The following is a 27,224-nucleotide window of genomic DNA, read 5'->3' as shown; positions in this document are numbered from 1 at the left end:
TTTTTTAAGTTGCTCGTAAAGCGTGATCCCATCACTTTACATTAGTGTGAGGCACGAATTTTTGAAGAGATGTATTTTTCTATTAAGCATGCTTTGATCTCGCCCTTTCGAATATTTTTGAGACACACTCGCCCCTCGAGGGTGTCTCTGAGGTCCTTACGAGCTAGAAAATTTGCGGGCCAGGCTAGGGCAGCGGAGAAAACAGCATTGGTCAGTTTTTGTTAAACTGTGTCGGATAGGTGCAACTGAACGATAGTAAATGCAATCTTTGGCAGTAAAACAAGGTTATATGGGTCAAATTAGCACTTTACTTTATGGACACTTCCTGTCACCTAAAGGACTGATGGATTTCCACGGTAATTCGGCAAACGGCGGTGAATGACTCTCGAAATTCTTTCGGACGGAGACCAGCCAAAGCCGAGAAGCGTGGCCTGTGATATGCCACGTCAGGCCAAGGCGAACAAAAACATCAGAATGAAGGTGCTACATCCCTGAGAGAGGAATCTAGGAAAATCCATCTAGAAAACCCGTTCGGAGAACATGTCTGACCAGAAATAGGCGTTATCAACCGCTTTGAACCAAAACCTAGGCATGACCTCTGCACCCCCTCCCCCTCCCGCTCGTGAGGTGAGGGTAAACAGCTCGCCGGCTGACCGGGATCAATGAACCCAACTTCTTAACAGAAGAGGAGGTCGCAGCGTAGCACCGGTGGACGTACCTCGGAGTCCGGTGAGGAAGGTGGGCGGGCTGGGGCGCGGCTCGATGGCGCCTCCCCGCACGTGCAGGTCGGCCGTGCAGCTGGCGCGGCCGTGCACGTTGCGTGCTGTGCACGTGTACTCGCCGGCGTCCTGGTGGCCGACGTCACTGATCTCCACCGACGCCACGCCCTCGGGCGACAGCGACAGCCGCAGGCGCGGGTCGGCCGCCGGGTTCAGGGGCGCGCCGTTGCGATACCTGTCGGTCAGCGTGCCGATTAGAGCCCTTTATGGGGAGGACTTCCCTTACCCATCCACCCATTGTCCACGGGGCTGTACCAATAACCAGCCCGCTCCGCATTTGTCATTAGGTAATCACTTTTTCATTAGTATCCAGGAATGTTTTTTCCATTTTGGGGATGGTTGGTGTAAGGGGTTGCAGTTTTGACAATTTATACCCTGGCTTATAATGTGAGAGCAACTGATATATAGACCTAAATGCCAAAAAAACCAATGTCGCATATAAGGAAAGAGGACAGTCCCCTCCCTTCCACACATAAACAATTCGAGGGTGTTCTCGGACGCCGAGGGACTGACCAATCGACTTCGATGGGCGCGTCGTCCTCGGAGATGCAGGCACAAGTGAGCTTGACGCGGGTGCCGACGATGGTTGGTGCGGTCCTGCAGGCGCGTGCTCCAGCGAGGACGCTTGCGCGGGTCGCGACGGTGCTCCTGGGGACAGCAAGCTGGCGGTGGTCTCTCGATACTGCACCCAGGCACCAGTTTGAACGAACAGAGGTAATGCCCGCCGCGAGACCTTTCGGAATCTATATTCAGTACGATTCGTGATATCAGGTGTTTCTAATTAATGTAGTAAGATATAATTGGTTCATTTGGCAATGATCCATGCTTTGTACGCAAACTGCGTTTGGAAAAAGAAGTCATACAGCAAACTTGTTGGCTGCGCATGCCACGGAGACTAAGCCCAGAGTGCAGACTGAGTAGAATGCGAGGGTGACAGAGTCTGCATAAGAAAATATCCTACTTACTGCGTAGTGATCGGCGCTCTCCCGCCTTCGTCGCTGGGCCGGCTCTGGTGATTTCAGATCCACCACCGTCGTCCCGCTTAGGAAAGCTTTGCTCAAAGGTAGGAACCTGACGGGGGCTCCTTCAACACTTCTCGTCTTTTCGAGTTTTGCAGGTTTTTCTGATTGCGGAGGCGTGGTCTTTGTGTCTTCAGTAGCACCTAGAGATTTGTCTTCACCGGTAGATGCTTTTGAAGTTTTTGCTTCTTTTCTTTTCTGAGCTCGGACGGCTTTCTTTGTCCTCCGATTTTGCCTCCGTTGGCGGTTTTTTCCTGAGAGGATGGCTTTCGACGGCATCTTGTTTCACCGTATGCTCTTTCTTTGGAATGTTTACCTCATCGCGGCAACTGCAACTGGCTTGCCTTGTTGTTTGGCTTCCTCCAGCAATTCGGGTTCTGGCTCCTCTTCCAATTCCTTTTTCACTTCCTTGTGTGGCTTCCTTGATGGCAATTGCTTTTCCGCATCTTTTCCGTCATCCTCGGATAGGTTTACCAGGCTGCTGTGTCAATCCGGAGTCGACTGGCAGCAGCAGCAAATCCTCTGGCTTCTTGACTTTTCTGTTCTAGCTTTTGTGTGTCTCTAGACGCCTTTTTCCGGCAGTCTCGTCCGATTACACTTTTGTTTCTCTTTAGTTAAATGAGATCGACGGCATGCTGTTCAGAACTAGACTCAATTTCAGCACTACTTCCAGCGTTCGGTTCCGCTTCTTTTGCTTCGCGCGGTTTTCCCAATGATTCCTTACGTTTGCCGATTATTGGTTCAATGTCCTGTGAGCTGTCAGATTTGGATGCAGACTTTTTGACGGCGCCTGGCCAGTTTATCTTCGGTGCGCATCACTAATGGAATGTCTTCAGTTCATCGGCACAAGTCATCGCCGCCTCCCTTCCTCTCGTTTCTGCTCGTCCCGTCTCTTTCGTCTCTCAATTTGTCAACTTTAGTCTTTTTGTCCTTACTGCCAAGATCTGCCGAGTGTAAAGTTGGTTTATCCTCCAAGCCGGCTTCTTTATCGTTGCTCGCACCGTCCGCTTCGCTAAGCTGCTTTGTAGCCGGTTTTTTCGCCTTTGCTAAGCCTTCTGGAAGGCTCAGCTTTTTTGGTGTCACAAGGTGCGTTTTTCTTTTTTGGACGTGCGCATACCTTTCGTAGTTTCTCTTCCGCGTTCTTCGTATCGCTCGTTTCTTCGGTCGTTTAAGCTATTTTCGTTTCGAGGGGATCGTGACGAGCTCGTCCTTCCGGTGCAGTGGTGCAACTTCCGGGGCTTCGTTTCGTTTTGTGGTCTGTCCGGCTGCATTTGTTTCTGGTGGTCCCTTGTCTGACGCTTTGTCAGTAGTTTCTTCTTTAGGCTTCCCTGACTTTTTCGCTTTATGATTTTTGTCATCACGAATCGCTTGGGTGGCACTAGCACTGAGCGGCTCCTGCACAGGCTTCACTGTTAGCAGCATCCCTTAGTTGTGGAGACGTCACTGATGGGCTCAGCCACTGGTGGCTCATCATCCTGCTCTCTCGAGGCAGACTTTCGCCGTGTTCATGTCTTCAGTCGCCAGTTTCTGCATCGGGTGAGTCCTCTCCGTTCAGCGACATCCAAGCCGCCTTGTCTGATTCATGTCTAGTGTCGATGTCCCTAAATCTCCAGAGAGAGTAATGCTGCTTGTTGCTCTCGCCTCTAACACGGGCTGATCAACTGCACTTTTCTCAACCTTTTGCAGAGCGTGTAAGCAGATCACTGGGAGAAATTGGCAAAGTACTATGCTCCCCGAGCTCCCCGGTACCAGCATCATCTGTATGCAGCTCTTGGTGAATCGGGCACAATGTTGGATCAGGGGGTTTCGTGGCGGGCTCGCTTGTCATTTTCATTTCTTTCCTTCAATTTCGTCCTGTGGCGGAAGAATGACACGCTCCTCGATGAGGGCGCTGTCTAGCTTCCCGGGTGGTTTTATAGGTAAGGCTAGCTGCTTCTGTCGGTTGAATTTCTTTCCCAGATTTCGATTCAGCTGACGTACCAGCTTCAACGTTTGCTAGCTGCTTTGGCTTCAACTACGTCCTTACTTGTGTTCGCTTGATCTGCACCGAGAGGCTGTTTATCCTTGACGGCGATAAAGGTTCACCTGGGCCTTTACCATGGGCTCCAGGTACGTTCTGATCCGCGGCTACTGATTTGCTCTTTAGGCTTGTTTTGTGGCATCTTTGTCTTCTGCGTTCTTGCTTTCTTCTCTTCTTCCGCTTGGCTGCCTCTGCTTGAAGTTTCTTCTCGTCATCTGCTTCTTTCAATTTTTCCTCTATCTCCATCTGTTCTTTCTTTTCGGAAAGCTTCTTTTACGGTCTTCTTCTTCCTTCGTCCGTTGTTCTTCTTCTTCTCTCGCTTTCTGTTCGGTTTCTTCCATTTTCTTCTTTTTATTTTCTGCTCTCCTTTCTTCTTCTTCCATTTCCAACTCATCATCGATCAGCTTAAGTTCTTTTCTTATCTTTTTCACGCATGATGCCACCATAGTCTGAAGCTCTTCAGCCGTCGTCTCAATTTTTACATCGTTCTCAGATGTACCCGACTCTAAGTCGAATGTCCATCTCTTCAGTAACAGCATCAGCAGACTTGGCAACATCTCCCACACCAGACGCACTGCTGACTGACTTTCCCTCGGGAACCCTATCCATCAGCGTAGCTAGCTGTTTCGCACACTTGCTCAGCACCGCTAACAGCATTTTTCATGACGTCACTGGAGCTAATTGCATTGCTTTCTCACGGACGGATGGCTCCAAAAGATGCAAGTCATTGATGCAGGTATGGACATCTTCGGCAGCTTTTGATACCACTGCAGCTTCAGATGACCAAGACTTGGTTGGCGAGCTATTACTAGCACCACTGCTGACAAGCATGCCGAAAAACTCGTTGGTGGACTTTTTAAGAGCGCCCAGGTCTTCACCGATAATCCTCCTAGCCTCCCGACCGTGATAAACAGTTGTGGCGTTCGCATGTTCCTCACCGATGTCTCGTAACACCTTTGTGAGAGTACCCGTCGCAGAGGTCATATCCTTCACACTGTCCACGAACACATCGCTGAACTGCGGCACTGGCGTAGCCTCCGCGACCTTGGCCAGCGTCGTTGGGACTGCCAGCGCCTCTTCCTTCAGCTGCTGGAACTGCTCCAGTCGATGCCGAAGAGGTGGGTGGACCGCAGCAAGGTCCTCGCATGGCACGACCCCGCGCATCTTGGTGACGACGTCCACAGCGTCGCTGGCCGCCGCAGTCAGACTTGGCTTCCAGCACCTCTTGCGCGCGCTCCGGCAGCACGCGGTCGTCGCCGGTGACGCTCGTCACTTGCCGTCACCATCTTGGCAGCAGCGTGCCTGCTGTGGCTGCCTGGCAGATTGACGACGGCATCGGCACCCGGGCCGCGTTCTACCTAGCGCCCGCTCCACGGCGCAGAGTAGGCCGTCCAGCGCCGCCGCCCAAACTCTCCAGCCTTCTCTGCCACCACCATCTTGGCTTCGAGGCCCTTCATCTGCCCACGGCTGCCAGGCGCACGCTGTGCTTGTGCTGATGGCGTCCGAGAGCTGCTGGATCCGGTGAGAAACGGCCTGGGCTTGGCCTTGTGCAAGCTGAAATCCTGTTCTTTCCAGGGTGGTGCGCTAAGCGCATCAGTCATCTCCTGAAAGCTGGTAACGAGGGCTGCTACGGAGTCGCGTACCTTTTCGGCTGCCGGTTTGCCAATTATGTCAATGCGACTCCTTTTGTATTTTTGTTGCCATTTTTGTACCCCTCACGCTTCTGATGGTGTCCTGTAGGGCGTCAGTAACTTGCGCCAGGTCCTTACCTATAGTCGACGATTGCGCCCGGAATCCAGGCAGGTCGTGCGAGCTTTCCTGTATGACCTGAGCCATCGTTTCTAGAGCCTTTCCAGTTTTTCGGCGGCGCTTTCAGCCTCCCGAATGGTGGCTATTTCGCCGCCCACCGCGCGTTTCACAATGTCCGACAGTGTTGCCGCGCAATCAAGGGCTTCAGCTGAGTTAGAGGCCAAAGGCGAAAGAGTTGGAGTGGAATCTGCTGCAGCTGCATCCAGTGAAGTCGAGCAGGGAGGTGTCAATGTTTTTGATGACTGGGTGTCTTCAGCCAATGCCAGTTCTACTACGGCTGACTCCTCAACGGTAACATCTTTGCCTGCAGATGGCTCTTGAGCGACGAGCTCACCGACCATCTCTGGTTTTTCAATGGCCGATGCAATGACTTCAGCCGTTTGCTTACCAGTCGATTTCTTGGCTTCAACCGGTTCCGTATGAGTCGATGACGGGGCCTCTGGAGGTTCATAAATAGACGTATTCTGGACGTCTGACGACTTCTCAGTGGCTGATTCCTTGGCTTCAACTGGTGCCAAAGGTGACGGTTCCTTTTTCTCCGCTGACTTCGCAGGCAATTTCTCGACTGTAGCTGCTTCAGTAAGACTCGATTCCACGACATCTGCGGATTCGCTTGGAACCAGTGCTTCCAACTCAGGTGAATTCTGAGCAGCGGGAGACTCAACATAAGACGTTTCCTTGGTGGCTAAATCGCTCACACCCGGAACTGGTACCTGCGGGACAGCATCCCCTATTGCCTCCTCTTTACCCTCAAATGTTTCCTTGCCTACGGCGATTTTACGTGAAGGTGCTATTGCATCCTCTGGTGGCTCAGGTGCAGATGGACTAGATCTTATCTCAGTTTGTTCAGGCTTGTCAGATGTTTTTAAAGCTTCTGGTGTCCTCAGTTCTTCCGAAAATGGTATCCCGACGGATTTTGATGTTTCATCGCTAGCTTGCAGTGTCGGGGAATGTGTCTCGAGCTCATGATGCTGTTCTCGTTTCGCATCCGTGTCAGGCTTAGTTTTTATGGCGCTGTTTTCTTTCTCCGGAACTGAGCTAACAGTCTCCGCCGGAATCTCGTCTTTACATTCCACTGCAAGCTGCTCTACCTTAGCACACACGTGCGTCGCGTCGGCAACATCTTTTAGCACTTCCACTCCTTCCACGACGGCAGTCTTTTTCTCCTGGCCTTCCACTGGTAACGTTTTTGCCCTCGGCAGGTTCTCGGGGTGCAGAAGGATCTCCATCAGATAAGGCGCCTCGGAGGCGAGCGCTGCCTCAATGCCCAGAGCCTCGGTCGTCTGCGGCCGTTCGAGCGCCTCGCTGACAATGTCGCAGATGCCCTGCAGCTTTTTGTTGGTGTTCGAGTCCAGCGTGTGCCCTCCTTCACTCACGTCTTGCAGGCTCCGCGCGATGGTCGACTTCTCGGCTGTGAGCGCCAGGATGGTGTCCGCCTGCACGCAGAGGTTGTCTATCCTGGTCCGCACGCCCTCGCCGTCCTCCACCAGCTGCGGCCGACCGGCCACGAGGTTGTCCGTCACCGCCGACACGCTGAGCAAGGTGTCCCGGTAGTCGGATATCTTACTGATCAGCGAGGAGTCCACGTCGCCGGAGTTGGCACTGGAGCTAGAGACCATGTCGCGCACGGAGCGCGTCAGCTCCTCGATGCTGGAGTGCAGTGTGCCGCAGACGGCGCGCACCTCGCGCGGCGTCGGCGCCGGGGTCTCGTCGGCCACCGGTGACTGACTGCGCATGCGCTCCACAGCGGCCGAGACACGCCCCACCTCGTCCGTCAGCGTTTCTGAGTCGTTCGCCAGCGTCTGCAGCAGCTTCAGCGAGCCGATGGCCGACATTACGTTCAGGATATTTTCAGTGTCGATTTTGCTGTCTCCTAGAGGCCCCAAGTCGCTGATTCGCCGCCCTGGAGAGGTCCGCTGCCCCGCCGCCCCGTCACTACCCCCGGAGAGATCCTGCACTACGTCGTCCAGCAGCATGGAGCTGGATTCGTCCTCGTTGGACGTGTAGCCCTCGCTGCGCGACTTCTCCACGGCGATGCTGATGGCGCTGCCGACCTCTTGCACGGCACGAGAGATATTCTCCGCCGCCTCGCGTACCAATCCGACGTGGTTCTGCGTGACCTCGGGGATTAGCTCGGACGGCACCTCGACCAGTCGCGCTGTAAAACTGCTCACACTCTCGCGAAGCGTGTGAATATTGGCGGAAACCTCCATGATCGCCGGCGCCACCAGCTCCTCCAGCACGCGATTGTCGAGTGGGGTCGCATCGTCGAACGTCTGACTCGACCCTTCCACCGACGCCGCCAGCTGCAGCATCGTCTCGTTCAGCTGCTGCAGCTGCGGCGCTACGGCGTCGCTGTCTGTCACGCCGCCTAGCGCAGCTGACAGCTGACTGATGACGTCACTCACCGAGTCGGCTCGCGAACGCAGCATGCCTGGCGATGGCTGCGAGGAGAGGGCGTCCACCAGAGCCTCGGTGAAGTTCTCTGCGCTCTCGTTCAGACTGTCGCACACAATGACGACCTGCTCCTTGGTGGCTTCAGCGTCGGTGACAGTTGTTTTGACAGACTGTTCAGCGGTACCTTTTCGGCTCTTTTCACTGTCCTGAATTATTTTTGATAGATCATTTACTATGGACGCAACCACGGTTGCTCTCTCAGCGACCATCTCATCTTTTAAAGACGACAAATCGACGGAGTGTTCGTTCACGCAGGACGCCAGCGAAGTCAGACTATGCTGCAGGTTCTCGGTCATTCCCTCTATAACGTCCTCTGCGGGAGCTTCATAAGTTTCAGTCCTTTCTAAGGATTTTTGGTGGACAAGCTTGCCCAGCTCGGTAATTTCTTCTTTCAGTTCAGCGACGGCCTGCTTAGATTTTGCATTATTGGGAGCGTCCTGGGCGTTAATCTGAGATTCAATATTGTCCAAAATGTTGGCCAGCGCGTCTGCTCCGGATGTAGCAGATCCTACTTCGACACTTTGTCCATCAATAGCGGCCTTAACACTCTTGGAAAGCTTACCTATGGCCTCTTCGACAATAGGTTTCATGGCTGAGTCTCCTTCTATCTCGCTGGGGGCATTTGTGGTCAGGTTCGAGTCATCTTCCTCAGGCGACCTTTCAGCTGCAACCCTTTTAACTTCAAAAATTGCGGGTTCACTCAGCTGTTTATGTGGCTTAGCTGAATCGCTTTGTTCTGCTGCTGTTGGTGGTGCTGCTGCTGCTGTTTCTGCTGCTACTGATGCGTTAAGAGCGGTATCTGTTAAATTCGACACGTCCTGTTCTTTTTTGCCAAAAGCATCAACAGCTTCTTTATGCCTCTGTATGGCATCCGAGCTGTTATCAAAGTCCATGGTTTCGCCATCAGATGGATGAATCGTTTCTGCATCCATCGCAAACTCAGAAGACTGTTCCGAGCCTGCTGGGAGCATCTCGGACAGTGCATCTGTGACGTCATTAACCCACGATGTGAGAATCTCATCCTTGATATCTGGCTGTAGTTGCAAACTCTTCTTGCTTCCGGCCACTAGCGTCATCACAGCCTTCTTCAGTTTGGATGCCTTTTCAGTAATCTCGCCTGTAGTCGGGTGAGACTTGGCGCCAGCAAGCATACTCGGCAGAGGCTCCAGCTGTCGTCGCAGCTGTTGTACACGCCTCCATCAGCTGTGGACGTATATCCTCCGTCGGGCGCGCTCGCACCGCGACCAGCAGCTCCAGCAACGAGAGGTAGAACGCCTCACTCTGTTCGCTGATGACGTCCAGGGTCTCTTCCGAATCTGCCGGCTTCGAGATCAAGGACTCCGCGACGGGCTTCGAGTTGTCCCTCGACACGCTCACAATTCTCGGCGAACCACGCGCCGCTGCGGTGCGATTTCGGAGCCGGGCGAGTCAGACCTCGCCTCCACCACGTCCTCGATCGCCGACGTCAGCGCCGCGAAGCTCTGCGCCAGCTGCTCGCAACGCCGTCCGGCAAGACCGCACTGCGCATCCGCCGTCGCGGCCACCTCAGCCACGCGCCGCGCGGCGGCCTCTCGGGCGGCGCGGCCGCGCTCAGTTATTGTCTTTACCCGCGGCGCAGACAGCGTCGGACGTCGCCTGGTCCGGCCCGGCCGCTTTTAGCGCGTACTCAGCCGTGTCGAGCAGTGAATCGACAGCCTCGTTGACGGTGGCGACGAAGCGTACCGCCTGCGCCTCTGGCATGGCGCGCGGCTGTCGCTGCATCGTCGCCATGAGCGTCATGGTCTCATGTTTCACGGTCTGACCGAGGTTAGAAAGCCGGCCAAGACTGTCCTTGTCGTTGGCAGCGACTGCGCTGCAGGCCAATTCCGTCAGCAGCACGGAAGCTTCCCGGAAGCTGGAGTGGCCCTTTCATTGATGAGTGCATCCGAATCCTTGGACGTCACCTCTTCCATTTGCTTCCTCACGGCTCGGTTACAAGCAGAGACGGCGGAGTTCAACTTTTCCACAGCTTCCGCGACGTTGGCCAGTTGTTTTTTGACGACTTTTGCGATCGGCGTACCGCCCTCAGCACTTTCCTCTATGAGGATTGTCATGTTCTGAACAGCCTGCTTCAGCACGGCACTGCTGATGCCCACATCAGATATCTCCTTTTGTACCTTCGCCCTGCAGCTTCATCAAGCGTGAGACAAGCTTCGCTGGGAGTTTCGGCCACAGAAGCGTTAGCTGTCCTAGGTCATCGTTCAGCTTCTGCACTTGCGCCTGGTCCACCTCCATTCGGCCCGGCACTCTGGACTGCGGCGATGAAGTTTTGCACCGTGTCACACACGGACCAGGTTAGGTTCTCTATGGACGCCGCCGATGGTAGCTTCATCTGCGCTGTGACCTCTACGACCTCGGTGAGCGATGTCACCGAGGCGTTGAGAAGATGCGCTGGCATCGCACAGGGACTTGGGACTTGAAGGAGCAGCCATCTCTTCGGGTTGTTTCACTGCGGAGTCGGAGGCGCTTTTCTTCACAGGTCTTTCGACTGGTTCCACGATTTTTTCTTTCGCTGGGACTACACCAGCACACGCTAATACAGACTTTTCAGCCTTGTTCAGAGCGTTTATTGTCGTCTCAAAGTTCTCGAACAGTTTCTGGATGGGTTCACCAGGGTCAGGAGAGGCTAGCATAAGGCGCATATCTTGGATATTTTGGTCGAAGCAAGGTCTGATGTTTTCAAGGTCTTGTATGGCTTTGGACTGGTTTGGAGAAAGCGAGCGACGCTTGACTTTGGCGTCTTTAGCAAGCCCGAAGCAGCTCCTCGTTGTCAACGCATGCTTTAACCAGTTTTGCCAGTGATGCCTCAGCCTTTTTAAATTTCTGAGCAATTAGCTCTTTGGCCGCTTTGAGGCAGGGCAACACATTTCTCAAACTTCTGTCCAAGTCGCTCCAAATGTTCTTTCGCTTGGATTTGTTTGTCTTGCAAGGCTTTATCTTCGTCTACTTTTGTCGCACCAGTAACAGTGGAGCAGATCGTTTTCAAAATTGTGTCAACGCTGGCACGAGCGTTTGCGGACTCCCCAGATATTTTCTTCATGCCTTTCACATCGGCAGGAAATTCGTTTTTTCTTTGCCGTAAGCTTCTCAATCGCCAACGACAGGTCTTCTGTTTCAGCATCAAAGGCCTCACCTTGCATAAGAAACTTCTGCACCCCGTGCTCCGCAGATGTCGCAGCGGCCTCCCGCATGGCGTTGGTGACATCCTTCAGATCCTCCTTAAACTTGTTGTAGCAGCCACAATATCCTTCTGCACCCCTTCGAGGAGAGCTTGAATTGCTAGGTTCATTTCAGGCGAGTCGTCGGATCTGAGAGCCTGTGCCGAGGGCCTCGGCCCGCGTCGGAGACGCGCGAATACCCCCATTCACAACGGCTAAGAGCTTGATAGCTTCGTCACGAAGTCCGTCGTCGGAGAGAAGATCTGTAAGTGTCACCACGGCGGCCGCCAGGGCCTGCTGAACGGCGGTGGTTTGAAGACTCAGGTCTGCAGAGCCAGTTCATCGCGTTGCTCACAACCTTCTTCACTGTTTCGGATAGATTCACGATAGAGTCATTGATCTCAGCGAACTGTCTCGAAATGGAATCATCGTCCACGGGACGCTTCAAAGCCCGTAACTTCATTTGATTTGTCTCTTCAACTGCGTCAACGAGCTTTTGAATCTGATCCCCCACTGTCTCCTCCGTGTTTGGTTTTGTGCTAGTGGCGCCTGCTTTAGTCGCGTCAGCACCAGCCTCGGTAATCAATCGTTCGATTTCCTCGCAGATCAGGTTTATCTTGGGATAAATTGTCCGTTGGATAATTGGTTGCAATTCCTTCTATTGACTGTAACATATCAGGCTTTCCAACTGCGTCAGTGGCAAGCTTGTCGTTCACACTTCACTTTGTCGCAGAGTCTGTTCAACGCTAATCTCAGCCTATCAGAATCAAGCCCACCACAATGGATTCCAAAGCCTCCAAAAAATCATTGGCGAGGCTTCAAAACTGGGCTTCCGAGTGGTCAGATGATGTGGTTGCCGAAGTAGATGCGCACACAGCGGTCGATAACATCTCCATGGAGTGAAGAGCTCTTCTGACTGGTGAAGGCTGTTGAAGAGACTCTGTATCGTCAGCAGCAAGCTCTTGCGACCCACTCTTCCTAGCAGAAGCTACCGTAACTATACTGTCACTGCTCTTCATGGAAACATCGTCATCACATGTCATTTCCACATCCTCCGATTGCAAAGTGTCTGTTTTATGTGCGCCTTCTGGTGCCTTCAGAAGCATGACGTTCTGGATCTGCGCTTCCAGCCCGGACACGATGGCTTCGGGCGAACACACTCGAGCCACACCCGCTGCTTCCCCCGACTCAGCGATGGCCAGAGGCTCCACGGTCTGCCCAACAATGATTTCCTCGCCGCTCGCTGTCATCTGCGAGGGGCTGACTGTTCCCTCTCCAGCCTGTACTGGGGAGACGAGTCCCGGGAGTCCACCGGTGTCTCCAGACTGGAGGTCTCTGTCACTTCCATTGCTGAAAGCGGGGATGACACTCGCTTCTCCATTTTGACCGGCCACTGTTGAGTCACACATAGTTGTGGACCTCCTCAACGCCGGTGGTTTCTGTCACTTGCAAGACCTGAAGGGGTGAGGTTATGCGTTCTCCCGCCTCGGTTGGAGGGAGTGTGTCAGAAATTGTGTCAGCTTTCCTCTTGGCCACTGGTCTCTGTCACTTCTATGGGCTGAAGCGGTGATGTAATTCTTTCCCCAGCTTGCAGGTTTGATGACACAGTTCCTGAAAGTTTGTCAACCTCTTCTACCCCAACAATATCCGCAACTTGCCGCTGGCTGAAGAGGAAGATACACCCTTTCCCCTTCCTTAGCTGGTGGTGTCCGGTCAGACAACACATCAGCATCTTCCACACCAGAGGTCTCCGTCACTTGAACCCCTTGAAGTGGTGAGACCACTCGCTCTTCTGCCACAGTCGGAGATGATGCATCCGAGAGGCTATAAACATCTTCCAAGCCAGCGGTTTCTCCCACCTTTACTGCCTGCTGCGGCGATGTAACTCTTTGCTCGGCTTCTGACAGAGACGAAATCGACGAGATCCGCGGGTCTGCCTCCTCGAGGTCAATAACTTGCTCCACTTGCGTCTCCGTCAATGGGGATGTAACTCGCTCTCCTGCCGTCACTGGAGACAGCACCCTCTCAAGGTCACTGAGAGCACCCGCGGGCACTTCTTCTCCGACACACACGGCCTGCATGATCTCTAGCGCCTTCTGCACTGCCAGTGAGCTCTCCTCTTCCGTGAGCGGGCCACGCGCCGCTTGAGGCGACAGCGCTCGCTCCAGGTCCCCCAGAGCGGCCTTCGGCGTGGAGACCTCAGCCTCCGCGGCGCGCGCCGCCATAAGTACTTCCTGCGCGATGGCCAGCTGGGGTGAGTCACCGCCGAGTTCTCTCGCCGAGGCGGCGGACATGGTGCGGTCTGATAGCTCCGACACGGAAGCCTCAGAGACGCTGGGCGACAGCGGGTCAGCATGCAGGATCGTCATGACCAGCGCAGCTGTTTGTTGCTTCTCCTCGTCGCTGAGCGCTTCTTTGGCTGATGAGGCAGCGTCTGGCGATTTCACATCACGAACGGAGCCTTCACTGACATCTTCCTGACAAAGGGCGGCTCGCAACTCCGTGAGAATCGCCTCCGCCTTTCGTTTTGTCTCGTCCGGTATCGTGGTGCACTTTGCGATCACCGGCGACGTTGTTCTCTCCAGCTGACGGATGGTCTCCACTGGAACATCCTCCCCGGCGACCACGGCCCTCATTATGGCTACCACACGTCCGATCAGACTTCGATCGTGTTCGGTGGCCTCTGCCAGGGCTGGACTGTGAGCTCCAGACAGGGTTGACAGCGAGCCCTCAGAGACAGCCTCGTCGGCTGGAGAAGTCTGGAGGATGTTCAGGACCTTCTCGGCCGTCGCTTTCATGGAGTCTGAGCTCAGCCGCTCCGACGCCTGCTGCGGTGACATGCCTCGGATCTCGGACACGGCTCCCTCTGACATAGACTCTTCCGCCGTAGCTGCTTGAAGAACAGTCATCAGCTTTTGAATGTCCAGGCGCGCACTCTCGCTAACGCTCACCTCCTGGGCCACGGCCGGCGACACCGCACTCGAGCCGGACAGTTCCTCCTCGGGCGCGGACGCCTCTTGCAGCACAGCCTGGACTGCGGTCAGCACGCGCCGCGCGACGCCTGTGCCCACGTCTCGAGACACCCTCAGTGATGACTGCCTCCGTGGGGGGAAAGTGTTTCGGTCAGGTCGGAGAACGAGCTGTCCACCGCGCTCTCCGAGGTCAGCGCCACCTGCAGTACCGTGAGAAGGCGCTGTGCCGTGCTCTGGGCTTCCTGAAGAACCGTGGCCTCACGAGCCTGGTGCGGAGACAGCGTGCGCTCCATTTCGTGCAGAGACTCGGCCGCCGGCGGCGCCTCGTCCAGCACTGGTTTCACCAGCGTGATGATCTTGTCCACGGTCAGCTTTGGTTCCGTCTCCTCGGCTCCACGTGCAACGATTGGTGTCAATGAACGTTCCAGGTCACGAAGCGTCTCATCTGTTATGTTCTCGCCATGGCTAACCGCTTGGAAAATGGTCATTAGCCGTTGAGATGTTTGCAGACCGTCCTCCGGAAACAGGGTTTCTGTACAGTAAGCAGGTGATGGTACTGTTGACAGCTCACCGTACGAACTGTGCAATGATACGTCGCCCATCGTGGCTGTCTGCAGCACCTGCAGCGCCTGGTCCGCGGTCTGCTTAACTTCATCCGACGTCATCAGGGCACGGTCCCGCTCGGCTTCAGCTTCGCCAAACATCTCGCTCACTTCTGGCAGCTTTTGGAAAAGCGCCAGTATCTTTCGTGCCGATGCCTTCTCATTGGCACCTGTCAGGACCTCTGACGCCATCGTGAGCACCTCCGGCGCCACCTGCGGCCTTGCCGAGCCGCGGGCCCCCGCCCCGTCCTTCCCCGCCGCTGTTTGTAGCACCTCAACCAGCGTGCTCACGGCATCGCTGGCTTGCTGCGTCAGGGGCTCCGGGGCAGCTGTCGTTGCTAGAGCCTGCTCCACCTCCTCCAGCACGCCCTGCGACAGCTGCTGGTCGGAGAGCGCCGCCGAGAAGAGGCGCATCACCTGGTCGGCTCGCCGGCGGGCGTCCTCCTCCTTCATGGTCATCCGGAGCTCAGGCGGGCTGAGCGCGCGTCCGATCTCGCCCAGGTACTCGTCCGGAAGGTGCTCGCCCGTTACCACGGCGTGCATGACGGCCACGACGCCTGGGCGGCCAGGTGCGACTCGTACGCCTCCGGAGAGGGCTCCTCGTCAAAGGACCAGCCGCGGTCGGAGCCGTCGCTCTGCTGGGAGACGGCCGGCGACAAGAGCAGAGGTCGCCGGCTGATGGGTCCCGTCGGCGGCTGGAGGAGGTCGGAGGCAGGCTGTTCCGCTGGTGCAGGTTCCTCGAACATGTACCGGCTCAGCTGCTCGTCCAGCGTGGGGGCGGGCATCTCGAGCGCGCCATCTCCCACCCTGTCATCCATCAGGTCAATCTCCTCCCCTCCAAAAAAGACCGGACTCCACTCTCGCTCTGGCAGTGGTTTTTCAAGCTCCTCGTGCATCCCGGCAGCAGATGGCACTCGGGCGTCGTCCGGCTGCGGCCCAAAGTCGAACACCTCCTCGATGGGCACGGGTGTGATCTGTCCCGACGTCGGGTCGTCCGAAGCGTACGACGGCTCCATGGCGTCCGCCGTGTGGAACGACGAGTCCGCCGTCGACATGGTTTCGGCCGCCGCCGAGCCGCCGCCGGCGCCGCCGTCGACAGCGTCGAGCGCGACGCCGAGCTTCTCGACGTCCAGTGGGCGCGTCTCGCTCCGCACGGCGCGCCGCTTTCGCGACGAGCGCGACGAGCCGTCCGACACCGGCACTGCTGCGGGCCGGTCGGTGTGCAGCTCCTCCACCTCGGCCTCGGTGCGCGCGTCTTCTTCGGCTGGCGCCGGCGGCACCTGATCAGCCGGTAGTAGCGAGACGTCGATGACGGTGGCACCCAGCTGCACGTTACCGGAGGTGGCCTGCGCGGCGAGCACGCGCAGTGAGGGCACCTCAGCAGCGTCGGTCGCGCCGCCACCGCTCGCCGCTGCAACCAGGAAAAACCAGCTTCAGTTGATAACGATGGGGCTCAAATTCACGTCGACGTTTTGCCGGAGATCTCCACTTTGAATATGCCCACGGTTTGGCGTGATGTGTGTTCATTGAATATAAGTGTATTGCACATTTATTGTCATCAAGTGGTGACTTTCCTAGACACAATACGCTTATAAGATGCTGGATATTTTATCAAGCTGTAAAGCAGCAAAGTAAATGACCTTTTCTGGAACTTTCACACTCTCGAAACATTAATTGTCAAAAACCCTTAACTCGAACGCAACGTGAACCTGCAATATCGTAGTGGACAATAGCGTGTTTCAAGACAGTCGGCATGCCATCCGGATGCCTTGTTTACCAACTACCCGCCTTTTCGCAGTCTAATTCACTGTGTCCCTGACACGCTCTAAAAGCCACCGACAAAAGACTAAACCGTGTCGTGGAACAACCAGACAGCAACGGTGGCGTGAGGGAAGAGTGGGGAAGAGGGGGCTACCTCACTTCCCTGGACTAACGATTTATAGCATTTGATTGCTTTGGTGGTGAATTATATCGCCTTCACAAGATTCTGACCTTTAAACGATACAAAAACAACGCATGCAGCTGTGAAATAAAGCAATAATGACACCCAAGTGGAACACGACAATATGACTACATCAGTACACATGTCGCCAACAAACCCACTCGACCTCATGAGACCCCTGACTGAGCTGAAGGTTTCGCCACCGTAAATGTCGTGTGGCCCGGGTCTCCACTGACCGGGGCTGACGGCGCCTTCCGACAGGTGCTCGCTGTAGGCCTCCAGAATGTCGTGCACCTGCTGCAGGCTGATCTCGCCGGTGCCGAACACGGAGGCTGACACTTCGCGTCCGTCCACGACCACCGACACCACTGAGCCATCCAGCATCGGAGTCTGTGGTCAGCAGGGTCAGGGATCACGGCCCGGAAGGCCCGTACGGAGTACCATCATCGCAGGTCAACCGAACAGAGAAGCGCACTCTTCAGGTGGTCTGCACAGGCAGCCACTGCCGCGAGTGAGGCAAGGAGTCGTCTACAGCTAATGACTGTGATTGGGATTAGATGCACGCGGCTCGGTCATTAACTGATCAGCAACAAGACAAGCGCCACACGTCGCCAGAACGTTTCCAAACCTAACCGCCACGCAACATCGTTTGGAGCCTCAGATCTGATTGGACGTTCTGTACAGCAGCACTAACTAGGTAAGTGTCGGTGCCCTGCGGTGTGCCAAACAGCGACATCATCTGGGACGTCCTCTCCTCGTTGATGGTGGACAGGGATGGGTTGCGGACGACGCCGAACGGCTCGTGCGGCGGCATCACAGGGGCCGCCGGCGGCCCGTGGTCTCGCGTCAGGCGCTTCATCTCTGTGGGAGACCGGCCGCTGCGTCATCACGCTGCTGGGCATGCCTTCATCAAGACAATCCTACTCAAAATTAAACTCAGCTGAGGCTTTCAATTAGTTTATTATGTTCTAAGACTGATGAGAGACATTTATGGCAGACTGTGTTATAGATGCAGTGGAGGCAGAGTACTCGTACGCCCCACGCGCCAACAATCCAGCAATGCCAAATCATATACATAGTAACAGATCAACCAGATTGCACGTTTTTTTTAAGACTCTGATACTGACAATTTGTCGCATAAAGCCGCCATAAAGAGTCACAGCAACATCCTTCAGAAGACACATTGTTATCTAATTCCGAAAATACGATGTCAATACAACATGCGACCGTACCTTCGAGGCCGAGCAGAGCCGCTGACGACGTGGCGGAACCCATGCAGTTGAAAGCCTCGCACGTGTAGTTGCCCAGGCAGCAGGTGCCGTCGCCGCCGGACGTGATCCGGTGGATGTCCCCCGCCTTCAGCTCGTGGCCGTCCTTGTACCACTTGAGAGCCGGTTGCGGTGTCCCCACCACCTGAGCGGGGTCAAGGTCGGGTCACAGAGGCGGTCGGGCGGGTGATGCGGAGTTCGGAGCAGCCACGGTTGTGTTCTTGGGAGTAAGCTTTCCAGTTGGGCTTCAGGAATCTATGGCACCGGCAACGGTCTACCCTGAAGACCACGTTTTGATCTTTTAAAAGAATCTAACTCTCACCCTTGTGTGGTAGATCAGCAGTTAAAATGGGGTCATGACCTAGCTCGTTCCCGAAACGAAATAAATGGACAGCGCAGCATTTTTGAGTCTGCTCATGACATCAGGGAGGCAGTAATACATATAACTTAAGAGGGGCTCAGAGAGATAACCATTTCCTGCAAACCAGGCTGTTCAGCCGTATCCGAAAAGGTGAGGTGGTGCGAGCTCGTAGTTGGTCTGTTTACGTGGTTGGTTTTCGGTGCGCCGCATCGAAGCCATGGTTGGTGTACACTCCCAACCTGTGCAATAGCGCTATATTCCTAGGAGGTGGAGGAATGCCATACCACCTCACTTTTCGAGAATGCTGAACATTAACCCATAATGACATATGACAAATGGGTTTGGAGCCCCATTTTCTGAGACATTCCTTCACCTCTGGATAGCATCACCCTCACCTTGCACTGCAAGTTGACAGTTCCGGTCTCGGTGAGCGAGGCCCGCAACGGCTCCAGGAAGTAGGGCGCCTTATAGTGCCGCGGTCGGTTGACCGTCAGACGGCCGGTGGTGACCGCCTGGCCCACCGGGTTGGTAGCCACGCACCTCCACTCGCCCTGCGCGGCGGGCGTGAGTTACTGAGAGCGAGCGGGGGCGGGCGGGCCGGGGTAGAGGATGGAGAGGGCCGACGCGGGTTCACGACGGAGGTGGAGCGAAGGGGACGAAGAGGGAGAGACGAGTTGGCAATATTCCGAGACATAGCCGTGGTAGAGAGAGGCGGAGGGGAAACGCCGCTGAGGCAGAGGGTGGCTACACCAGACCGGGAAAATTACCTCACCTGCTACCCTTCCTGTTGGACGGCATGGCTGCGTTACCAGATTTAGGAATCAGTACGACATCCGTCCATTAGCCGGGGAACACTTTGGTCTTAAAGTAAAGGTGAATTAGGCGCGACAGACACGGTTCAACCGCAGCGAAACACCGATGCACAGCCACAAGTAGTCTCCCGTCCAGCCCTTCTATGCGTGAGGCACTCATGCGATGAGCGTGAGTGTACCATGGTAAGACTCTAGTAAGACTCTAGTTATGACATCTAGCGCGTGAATAGTTGTGATATTGCTGCGTTTATCTGAGCCATCGAAGGAGGCCCACGCGCCCACCTGGTCCTCCAGCTGTACGGTTTTCAGATCCAGGTGATACTTCCCCGGTGCGCCCCGGCTCAGAGTGACCATTTCGCTGGTCTGAACGGGCTCCTCCTCCCGGAACCACGCCACGTCGGGCTCCGGGTACGACGCCACTGTTGGAAAATGCAGACGGCGGACGTCATCTAAGGAAGGGTTTTGTCATCGATCGGAATGTACTGCCGGTCTTTGGCCAGATCACTAAGGGAAGACTTCTGTCATGCCAAGAAAACCTTTTAGGTTAAAACTTATAGCTCAGATTTAGTCTCATATACGGCCCCTCATGCATCTGCACGCAGCAGTGGCTTTGCTTAAGTGGCATCGTCTTACGCCCACTGTGGTTGGACATCATAATCGTGAATTATTTAAAATCGTTTTCACTACTAACGGTAGAATCGGGTTGAGTTTCAATCCTTATAACCGTATGTACATTCACAACAGCAGATTTCATCACCTATGTACATAATTCCGATTATCTCTGTACCCGAATCCTACAATGTATTACACCCACACTGGGTCCTGGGGGTACACCGAAACGACTAACTGGACAGACCTGTGGTAACCATCGCATCTGTAGCCACTCTCGAGGGTGCAGGGGCACTGACCGCTACATCTGTACGCACCCTCGACAGTGAGGCGGTGCTGACCGTCACCTCTGTGCCCACCCTCGACAGTGAGGCGGCGCTGACCGCCACATCTGTACCCATCTTCGACAGTGAGGCGGCGCTGACCGCCACCTCTGTGCCCACCCTCGACAGTGAGGCGGCGCTGACCGCCACATCTGTACCCATCTTCGACAGTGAGGCGGCGCTGACCGCCACCTCTGTGCCCACCCTCGACAGTGAGGCGGTGCTGACCGCCACATCTGTAAGCACCCTCGACAGTGAGGCGGTGCTGACCGCCACATCTGTACGCACCCTCGACAGTGAGGCGGAGCTGACCGCCACATCCGTACCCACCCTCGATAGTGAAGCGGTGCCTGTCGGCGATGCTGACCACCGTCTCGGGCAGCAAGCCCTGGGTGAAGCGGGGCGGCAGCTGTCCCTGGCACACCTTGCACCGCTCCTCCTCCGTCAGCTGGTTCTCGATGTCGGCCAGTGTCAGCTCGGCCGTTGACTCGGCCGTGCCCATGCAGTTCCTCGCCAGACACGCGTACACGCCTGCGCAGAAGAAGTCGTGTTGTATGCAGTGGAATGCAAAGCATCTTCAAAAGCATCATCAAAACACCTTCTTTTTGCCATGGTTACGATCGCTGGGAAGACACGCAGTTTCATGAGAGACGGCTCATTACAAAGCCAGCTTGCTTGTAGATAGCGAAAGCCGAGAAAACACCGAGCCGGCGAGTTGTGTTGTGCAGCGACTGTTGAGTTGAGGCTAACGTAACGGGTTATGGCTTGCATCGGAATTGAAAAATTGAGTAACGAGACGTCCTGAATGTATGCAAGTAACAAAAGTATCCACAACCAGTGTGGAGAAAGGTCTAGTGTCGATAACAAGATACATTTATGTACAAGATGAGTGAAAACCAGAATGTGTTTTCGCTGCCTTTGACCGGTAGACCGGTTGACTTGTTGGCCGCTTGACTGGTTGACTGGTTGACTGGTTGACTGGCTGACTGGTTGGCTGGTTGACTGGTTGGACGCTTGAAAGGCCGACAGGTTGACTGGTTGGTCTTACCTAATGAGTTGGTGCCACTGAGCTGATACACGTCACCAGGCTTCAGCTCCTGTCCATCCTTGAACCAGCGCAGCAGCGGCGTTGGGTAGCCCACCACCTTGCACTCGAACGACACCAGTCCCCTCGTCGGTCAGCATGGCTCGCAGCGTCCTCCATGAAGCGAGGCTTGCGGTAGTTGCGTGGCACTGAAGAAGGTCAAACAGGCCGGACTTAGTGTGCATCTCCCGGTGCCGGTGGACACGGGATGCGTGAGACATCGACGTGCCGGATCAAATTTATGAATGATGCGTGAAGGTGACATTGACATCACGCCTTGGTTGAATGCGTAGATACATGCCATACTGTGAGAACTCTCCCCGATCACTTAACCTCACCGGCCTGAAACTGTGACCGCCACGATTTTTGATAACGGACTTTTGGGGGGAAACCCTGCGCGGTGGCATTCGTGTCAGCTCGATTCCACGCTGCACGGGGTCGGTGGGCGGCGGCCGTCTGCTCACGGCCAGCACGATGTACACAGGTCTCGGTGACGCCGCCGGGGCGGTGACCTCCGCGCCACTCGCCGTCGTCGCAGAGGTCGACCCCGCTGACCTGGAGTCGCCAGCTGCCGTCCGGGTCGCTGTTCCCCAGAGTAATTGTCGCTCGGCTTCCACCAGTCGGCCCTTGTTGTACCACTGGACCGAGGTCACAGCCTGCGGGTCCGATGCTGCCGGCGGCGTGTGGTGTCGAGGTAACACATGCTGTGCTCTCGTGGTGGCAGAGTTCCAGGATTCTTGCTAGGTTTAGTAACTTAGGAAGGGGATGAAGACTGGTTGAGAGCGAGAGAGAGCGAAAGAGAGAGAGAGAGAGAGAGGAGAGAGAGAGAGGAGGAGAGAGAGGCGAGGAGAGAGAGAAGAGAGAGAGAGAGGAGAGAGGAGAGAGAGAGAGAGAGAGAGAGAGAGGAGAGAGAGAGAGAGAGAGAGAGAGAGAGAGAGAGAGAGAGAGAGAGAGAGAGAGAGAGAGAGAGAGGAGAGAGAGAGAGAGAGGAGAGAGGAGAGAGAGAGAGAGAGAGAGATAAAGGAAGGGTTAAGGGGAGATGGAGTGAGATGGGAGCATGTCTCATTGATTGTCTGCGTTCGACCTTCATTCATATTTCACTCGCCCAAAGTTGCATTTTTTCAAAACGCTAACCGGTAGGGAGGCCGGGTCGATGCAGCTTCCTTTGACGCTTTCAGGCTAAGAATGGCAGAGCATCGTGTGAAAACGTCATTGGATTGGTGTCATAGAGTTCTCGCAATTGTCCATAATTTGTATGTTGCTGAGTTAAAAACTGACCCCACTTTACCAGCTAAAATGTCATTTTTTTCCTAAAAATCAAACTATTTTCAAGTGCATGTGTCCATATTTACCAGGTCGTTCCATGTACGAAAAAAAAACTTGAAAGACACGTTTCTTGCTTAATTATGACCATCTTGATGTACACTGTGGTGTGTTGTGGGCTTATATTTATGATTTAGGACTCCATTGATGTAACAGTGTTGGCCTCCCAAACGCGATCGGCGGATTCGTCGGTTGCCGCCCGCCGCCCGCGCCGGTCGTTGATCGCCGTGCAGTGTTCTTAAAACCTGTCACTTCTCGGAAGCCAGAAATGCTAGGGACACCTGGGTGTCAAAACACGCTAATAAACATTTGACCGCGATTGCGCAACAGGCTGGCGAGATATTTTCAGAACACATTCGGGATAGTCACGTCGCCTTCCCTATCAGGGCAAACGATGTCTACCAGTATGCATCTCGTCCTGTTCTTCCAGGAGGTGACATATAGAAACACCTGGACGCATCACACTTTATAATTCACGAAAGCCAATACTACTATCATCCGATCAAAGAGCACGAATATCTCGTCATAACGTTCAGTTGGCTGCCAATTTCGACATTTTAGCGCCCCTAGCAACAAAAAGCCAATACGCTCTTTCTCCAACCACCTAGCTGTTTTGGCACGGTTCGAGCCATTTAAAAATACTGCGCGGCCGGGGAAGAAGCCCGCGCGGGTTCCATTGTGACGTCACCAGCGCTCTGCTGACGTCACTCTCCCGTCGGCCGGCGTGACCTGTTTATTCGGCAGCGGTTTGTGCAATGCGGCTAATGCAGCGCGGACAGCGCCAGCGAGTCGGTGGGACGTTTGGCAGCTGTCGGTGCCCAGCGACCGCACAGCCCGGAGTGGCCGGCTAGTGCGCGTGTGTGTATGTCTGTCTGTGCGTCGGCGAGCAGCCGGCGGGCACTTATTTCGGGCCGACAGACAGTCACGTGCGCGTTACGAGGGGGCGGCCGGCGGCTGGAAATAACACGGAGCAGGCCCGGTCTCCAGCTGCGGTCAAGGCCGCCGATGTCGGAAACTCGTCTGGGAATCTCATGACCGCGGCAGGATATCAAACTTGGATTACCAATTGATAGAGATTGACGCCCGCAGAAACAGAACGCTGGCCTCGACTGCGATGGGAAATGTCGGGACGAGTTGGGAGGTGTGATTTGATTGACAGCGCCGACGTTTCAGATGGAAGATAATGATGTGAGGCACGGTTTGGATCCCAGCAACAGCCATGATAAACAAAGCTTGCTCATGTTCGTCATGCCATCAGTTACGCTGAACAGGGAAGAAGACTGCGTTCAGGTGATTGAGGTACATTCCTTCTTGTTTACGCCGTCAGAATCGAATCAACTTTGTTGTTGCATTATTGTACGCCGAATCGACTCAACAAACCATTTCGCAGTGTCCACACTGACGTTTTCCTGGAGGTCAGCAGCTAAACAGCGCCAACTAGCGTCATAGCTGCACCTGGCCAAGCTGCTCTCCGGTGTCCACCGCACCTGCACGGCGATCAGCCCTCACTCCAGCCGGCCCCCAGCGCGAGGCAGCCTGAGCTTGCATGGCAAGTCCGACCCTGCCGCAAGCCCTCAGCTGCAAGCCGACGTGACATCAAAAATTACATAACACAATATAATATTTCAAAGCTACTGTACCCATTCTGACCTAGGGCTGCACCCCCCCCCCTCGCTCTCTTCCCCTTCTCCTTCCCCTTCTCCCCCCCGTACCTTGCCAGTTGTGAATTCAACTCGAGAGGCACTACCGAGAAAAGGACCCGAAAAGGTCATGCACTAACCACGCTTTACTTGCCCAAGCCCGACCTTTGGCAGTGAGCACTTGACCCACATATACCTTTGGCAATGCGCCACGGATCCTGTCTGATCTGTCACAGCGAGCGCTTGACCCGGACTGACCCCTGACTGTAGGCCATTGACCCCGACTGACGAAATGGTCAGTCAGTGAACCCTATACTCCAAATGGGCAGCGAGCCTTGTGCTCTCCACGATGTTCAACGGTGAGGTCTTAACCCGGAATGTCACGTGTTTACTACGAACCGTTCCACTGAATGGCTTAACGTTTTATTCGAGTCAGTAGGTTGCAAGTTACCCGACAAAAATGAAGATGCAGCAATGATGATGACACGTCAAGAGCTTGAGAAAGGCCAGAGAGAAAAGCCAAAGTCAAATAAACCCTCTTTTTCACATTGGTCAACTTTAGATGTAAGCGCAGCACGACTCCAGCAGGTCATAACAGCCGGCGGCAGTGGTTCCAGAACGAGGCTGTACGATACGAAAATACCCTACGCGACATGGGCAGCCAGAAAGGGGACAGCTCAAAAGCGCTGGCCCTCGCCGACCTCGTGTTGCGCTCACTCACAGCGGTGCGAGGGATGAACAACGACCGGGCCACTGTCGGGGCACGGGGGTCATTCAGGGCCCTGAAGAAGCCAAGGTGGTCGCGGCGCGTAACAATGTCACTGATTCCGCGCCAGCCCAGCGACCTTACGACCAGCGAAATACAATATTGGCCCCACGCCCCGAGAGGATCCTGGCCGCGAAATTTGTGATTTTTTGCACCCGGCCGAGATAGCAGGCGGTGGTCCCGCCCCAGACTGAGAGACAGTACAAGATGTGGGGGAAGATGGGCCTTAATGAAGAGTTTGCGAGCTTCAGGTGTGAAACGATGACGAATTTTGTCTGGACAAAACAGGATGGAGTTGCATTTTTAGCTGAGTTGGATATGCGCCCCTCCCAGGAGACGGTACGATCGATGGTTGCTCCCAGCATCTTCACGGACGGCAATGGGGTTTATATTAAGTTGGAGATGTTAAGAAAGAAGGATGAAGTTTGTTATGGCCTAGGGCTCGTTCCAAATAGAAGAAGAGTGGCCTTGGTAGGGTGAGTAAAAAAGGACAGTGATATGACAGAATGGCAGATGACAGAATGACAGTAATGACAATAATGAAAGAATCGCATGTATGACAGTATGACGTATGACATGTGGCGCATGACATGACATATGCCAGAATGACAGAATGACAGTAGCAGTGGTAGAGGTGGTAGCAGAATGATTTTTGATCGTGAGCGCTTGACCCTATATAAGATCTGAAAGTCATTTCTTGACCTTGACTGACCTTTGACAGAAAGCGCGAGGCGTTCGCCAACCTTGACCTTCCGGTCGTAGAGAGTGTGCACGAGACGAGGTGCCGCTTCGCTCGAGAAGCGCACTGTCTCCCCCGGTGGCTCCGTCTCCAGTCTGTGAAGGGAAGGTCACGTAATCGAACAGCCAATGTTGTTGGCTTCCAAGCAATCTGGATCAGATCATGCTGCAGGTTCACGGTAAACGATATACGTACGTGGATATGATGAGAGAATGCATCATTGTTATATTGCATTGGGATTTCAGTGCGGCACACGCGCGTCCTTGGTGTGCTCATATCTATTGGAGAAGCGTCAGTGTTATGTAAGGAAGTCGTTAAGATCTACGTCGATCTCAAAACCAATACCCCTGAGAAGCTGAAATGAATAATCGGAGCCAGTCTAGCAGCCTAGATAAAACCACAAAATGCAGAAGATCCAAATAACAAATATAGTCGCGTGCCAGTGAGGAACGAAATAGATCAATCTCGAAATAAGGAATTAATTTCTCTTATCAGTCGATGAAATGACACAAAAACGTCTCTGTCCAGTGTTAAAACGAGCGTCAGCAGCTTATTACGGCGGTCAACAGCTTATTACGGCCATCAGCAGCTCATTGCGAAGCTCCACGTTAGCAACCGGTCAGAGATCAGACGGGACATGGTCAGACCCTCCTCTGTCGAGCGTTCAAAGGAGCGTCAGCAGCTTATTACGGCCGTCAGCAGCTTATAACGAGGCTCCACATTAGGTGATCCACTATTTTTGCTCAGATGAGCCACTGTAATCGGCCACCACTAGGGCTGCCGCGGTACCTGGCGGACTCCGGGATCTGACCCAGGGCGGCGGAGCGGCCGGCCACCAGCTGACCATCGGCTGCACCGGCCGACAAGAGCCGGTCTTCAGCCGAGCCTGCCGAGCATAGGCCTCGGTCACACGAGGTCAGGCGGGCGGCTGCGGTATCCCGCCTAGCGCCAGTGTGCAGGGGAGTGCTGGTGGGGTGGAGCTGTGGGGCCGCCATAGTCGTACTACAGGCTTCTTAACATGTAACATTACGCCAAAGCGCAGAAATTTACAAAATAAGTTGAAGAATGGGTGCTCAGCGAACAAAATGGGTTGTACAACAAAGAGGGCATTCCCCGCATTTGGCACAGTTTTTTTCTCAAACTTGAGGACTGGAACGCCCAACTGAAAAAATTGGACATTTTGCCCCTCGTTGCGCGGTTACGTCCACGGCATAGCACAGAACAAACACATCTGAAGCGTTATCAATCCCCTCCCGTTTCCCCCGTGCTCCCACTAGGCGTCAGTCGGTGCCGACGGCCCTGGGGGTGGCAATTGCGTTGGTTGGGTCATAACTGCCAAATGTAATACACCTTTTTAAAACTGTGTCATTTCTCAATCCAGCAGTTTATTGTCGGTGCCGCCGTCATTTTAAAATGCTAGGTTTGAAGCTTTTCTCCACAATCGTATCGTTGTCGTCCCGAGCATATGTCATGGGTACTGTGCCTGAAACCATTGTTATTTC

At 54.6% G+C, this 27,224-nt stretch overlaps 1 protein-coding gene and 1 long non-coding RNA gene across 2 annotated transcripts; both read right to left on the bottom strand.

Moving 5' to 3' along the window:
• Nucleotides 1-15,357: 15,357 nt before the first annotated feature.
• Nucleotides 15,358-21,334, bottom strand: LOC119096990 (muscle M-line assembly protein unc-89). The gene is made up of 8 exons (XM_037219993.1): nucleotides 21,219-21,334; nucleotides 20,501-20,701; nucleotides 19,521-19,657; nucleotides 18,822-18,977; nucleotides 18,030-18,210; nucleotides 17,492-17,658; nucleotides 17,034-17,187; nucleotides 15,358-16,266 (listed from the first exon to the last, which is right to left on the bottom strand). The coding sequence occupies exons 2-8, from the start codon at nucleotides 20,670-20,672 to the stop codon at nucleotides 15,383-15,385; spliced, it is 1,851 nt and encodes a 616-aa protein (XP_037075888.1). The 5' UTR covers nucleotides 20,673-20,701; nucleotides 21,219-21,334; the 3' UTR covers nucleotides 15,358-15,382.
• Nucleotides 21,335-21,866: 532 nt separating this feature from the next.
• Nucleotides 21,867-26,611, bottom strand: LOC119097608 (uncharacterized). Its single transcript, XR_005094164.1, has 3 exons — nucleotides 26,512-26,611; nucleotides 25,696-25,817; nucleotides 21,867-21,924 (listed from the first exon to the last, which is right to left on the bottom strand). It is a non-coding gene; the product is annotated as an uncharacterized LOC119097608 (long non-coding RNA).
• Between the last annotated feature and the right edge of the window lie 613 nt (nucleotides 26,612-27,224).

The sequence above is a fragment of the Pollicipes pollicipes genome, unplaced genomic scaffold (genome assembly GCF_011947565.3).
Source record: "Pollicipes pollicipes isolate AB1234 unplaced genomic scaffold, Ppol_2.1 Scaffold_4295;HRSCAF=5057_pilon_pilon_pilon, whole genome shotgun sequence".
In the NCBI taxonomy this organism is placed as follows: Eukaryota; Metazoa; Arthropoda; class Thecostraca; order Pollicipedomorpha; family Pollicipedidae; genus Pollicipes; species Pollicipes pollicipes.
The sequence above is the reverse complement of the archived record's forward strand: the minus strand, read 5'-3'. Positions and strand labels throughout refer to the sequence as shown.

What these genes read in the sequence shown, in the direction of transcription:
- LOC119096990 (XM_037219993.1), bottom strand. Translation starts at nt 20,672, where the DNA reads ATGGGCACGGCCGAGTCAACGGCCGAGCTGACACTGGCCGACATCGAG. An exon ending in CCGTACAGCTGGAGGACCAG is followed by an intron (nt 18,978 to 19,520) that starts GTGGGCGCGTGG and finishes CCCGCCGCGCAG; the next exon opens with GGCGAGTGGAGGTGCGTGGC. An exon ending in AGGGCACCGACACTTACCTA is followed by an intron (nt 17,188 to 17,491) that starts GTTAGTGCTGCT and finishes TGCTGACCACAG; the next exon opens with ACTCCGATGCTGGATGGCTC.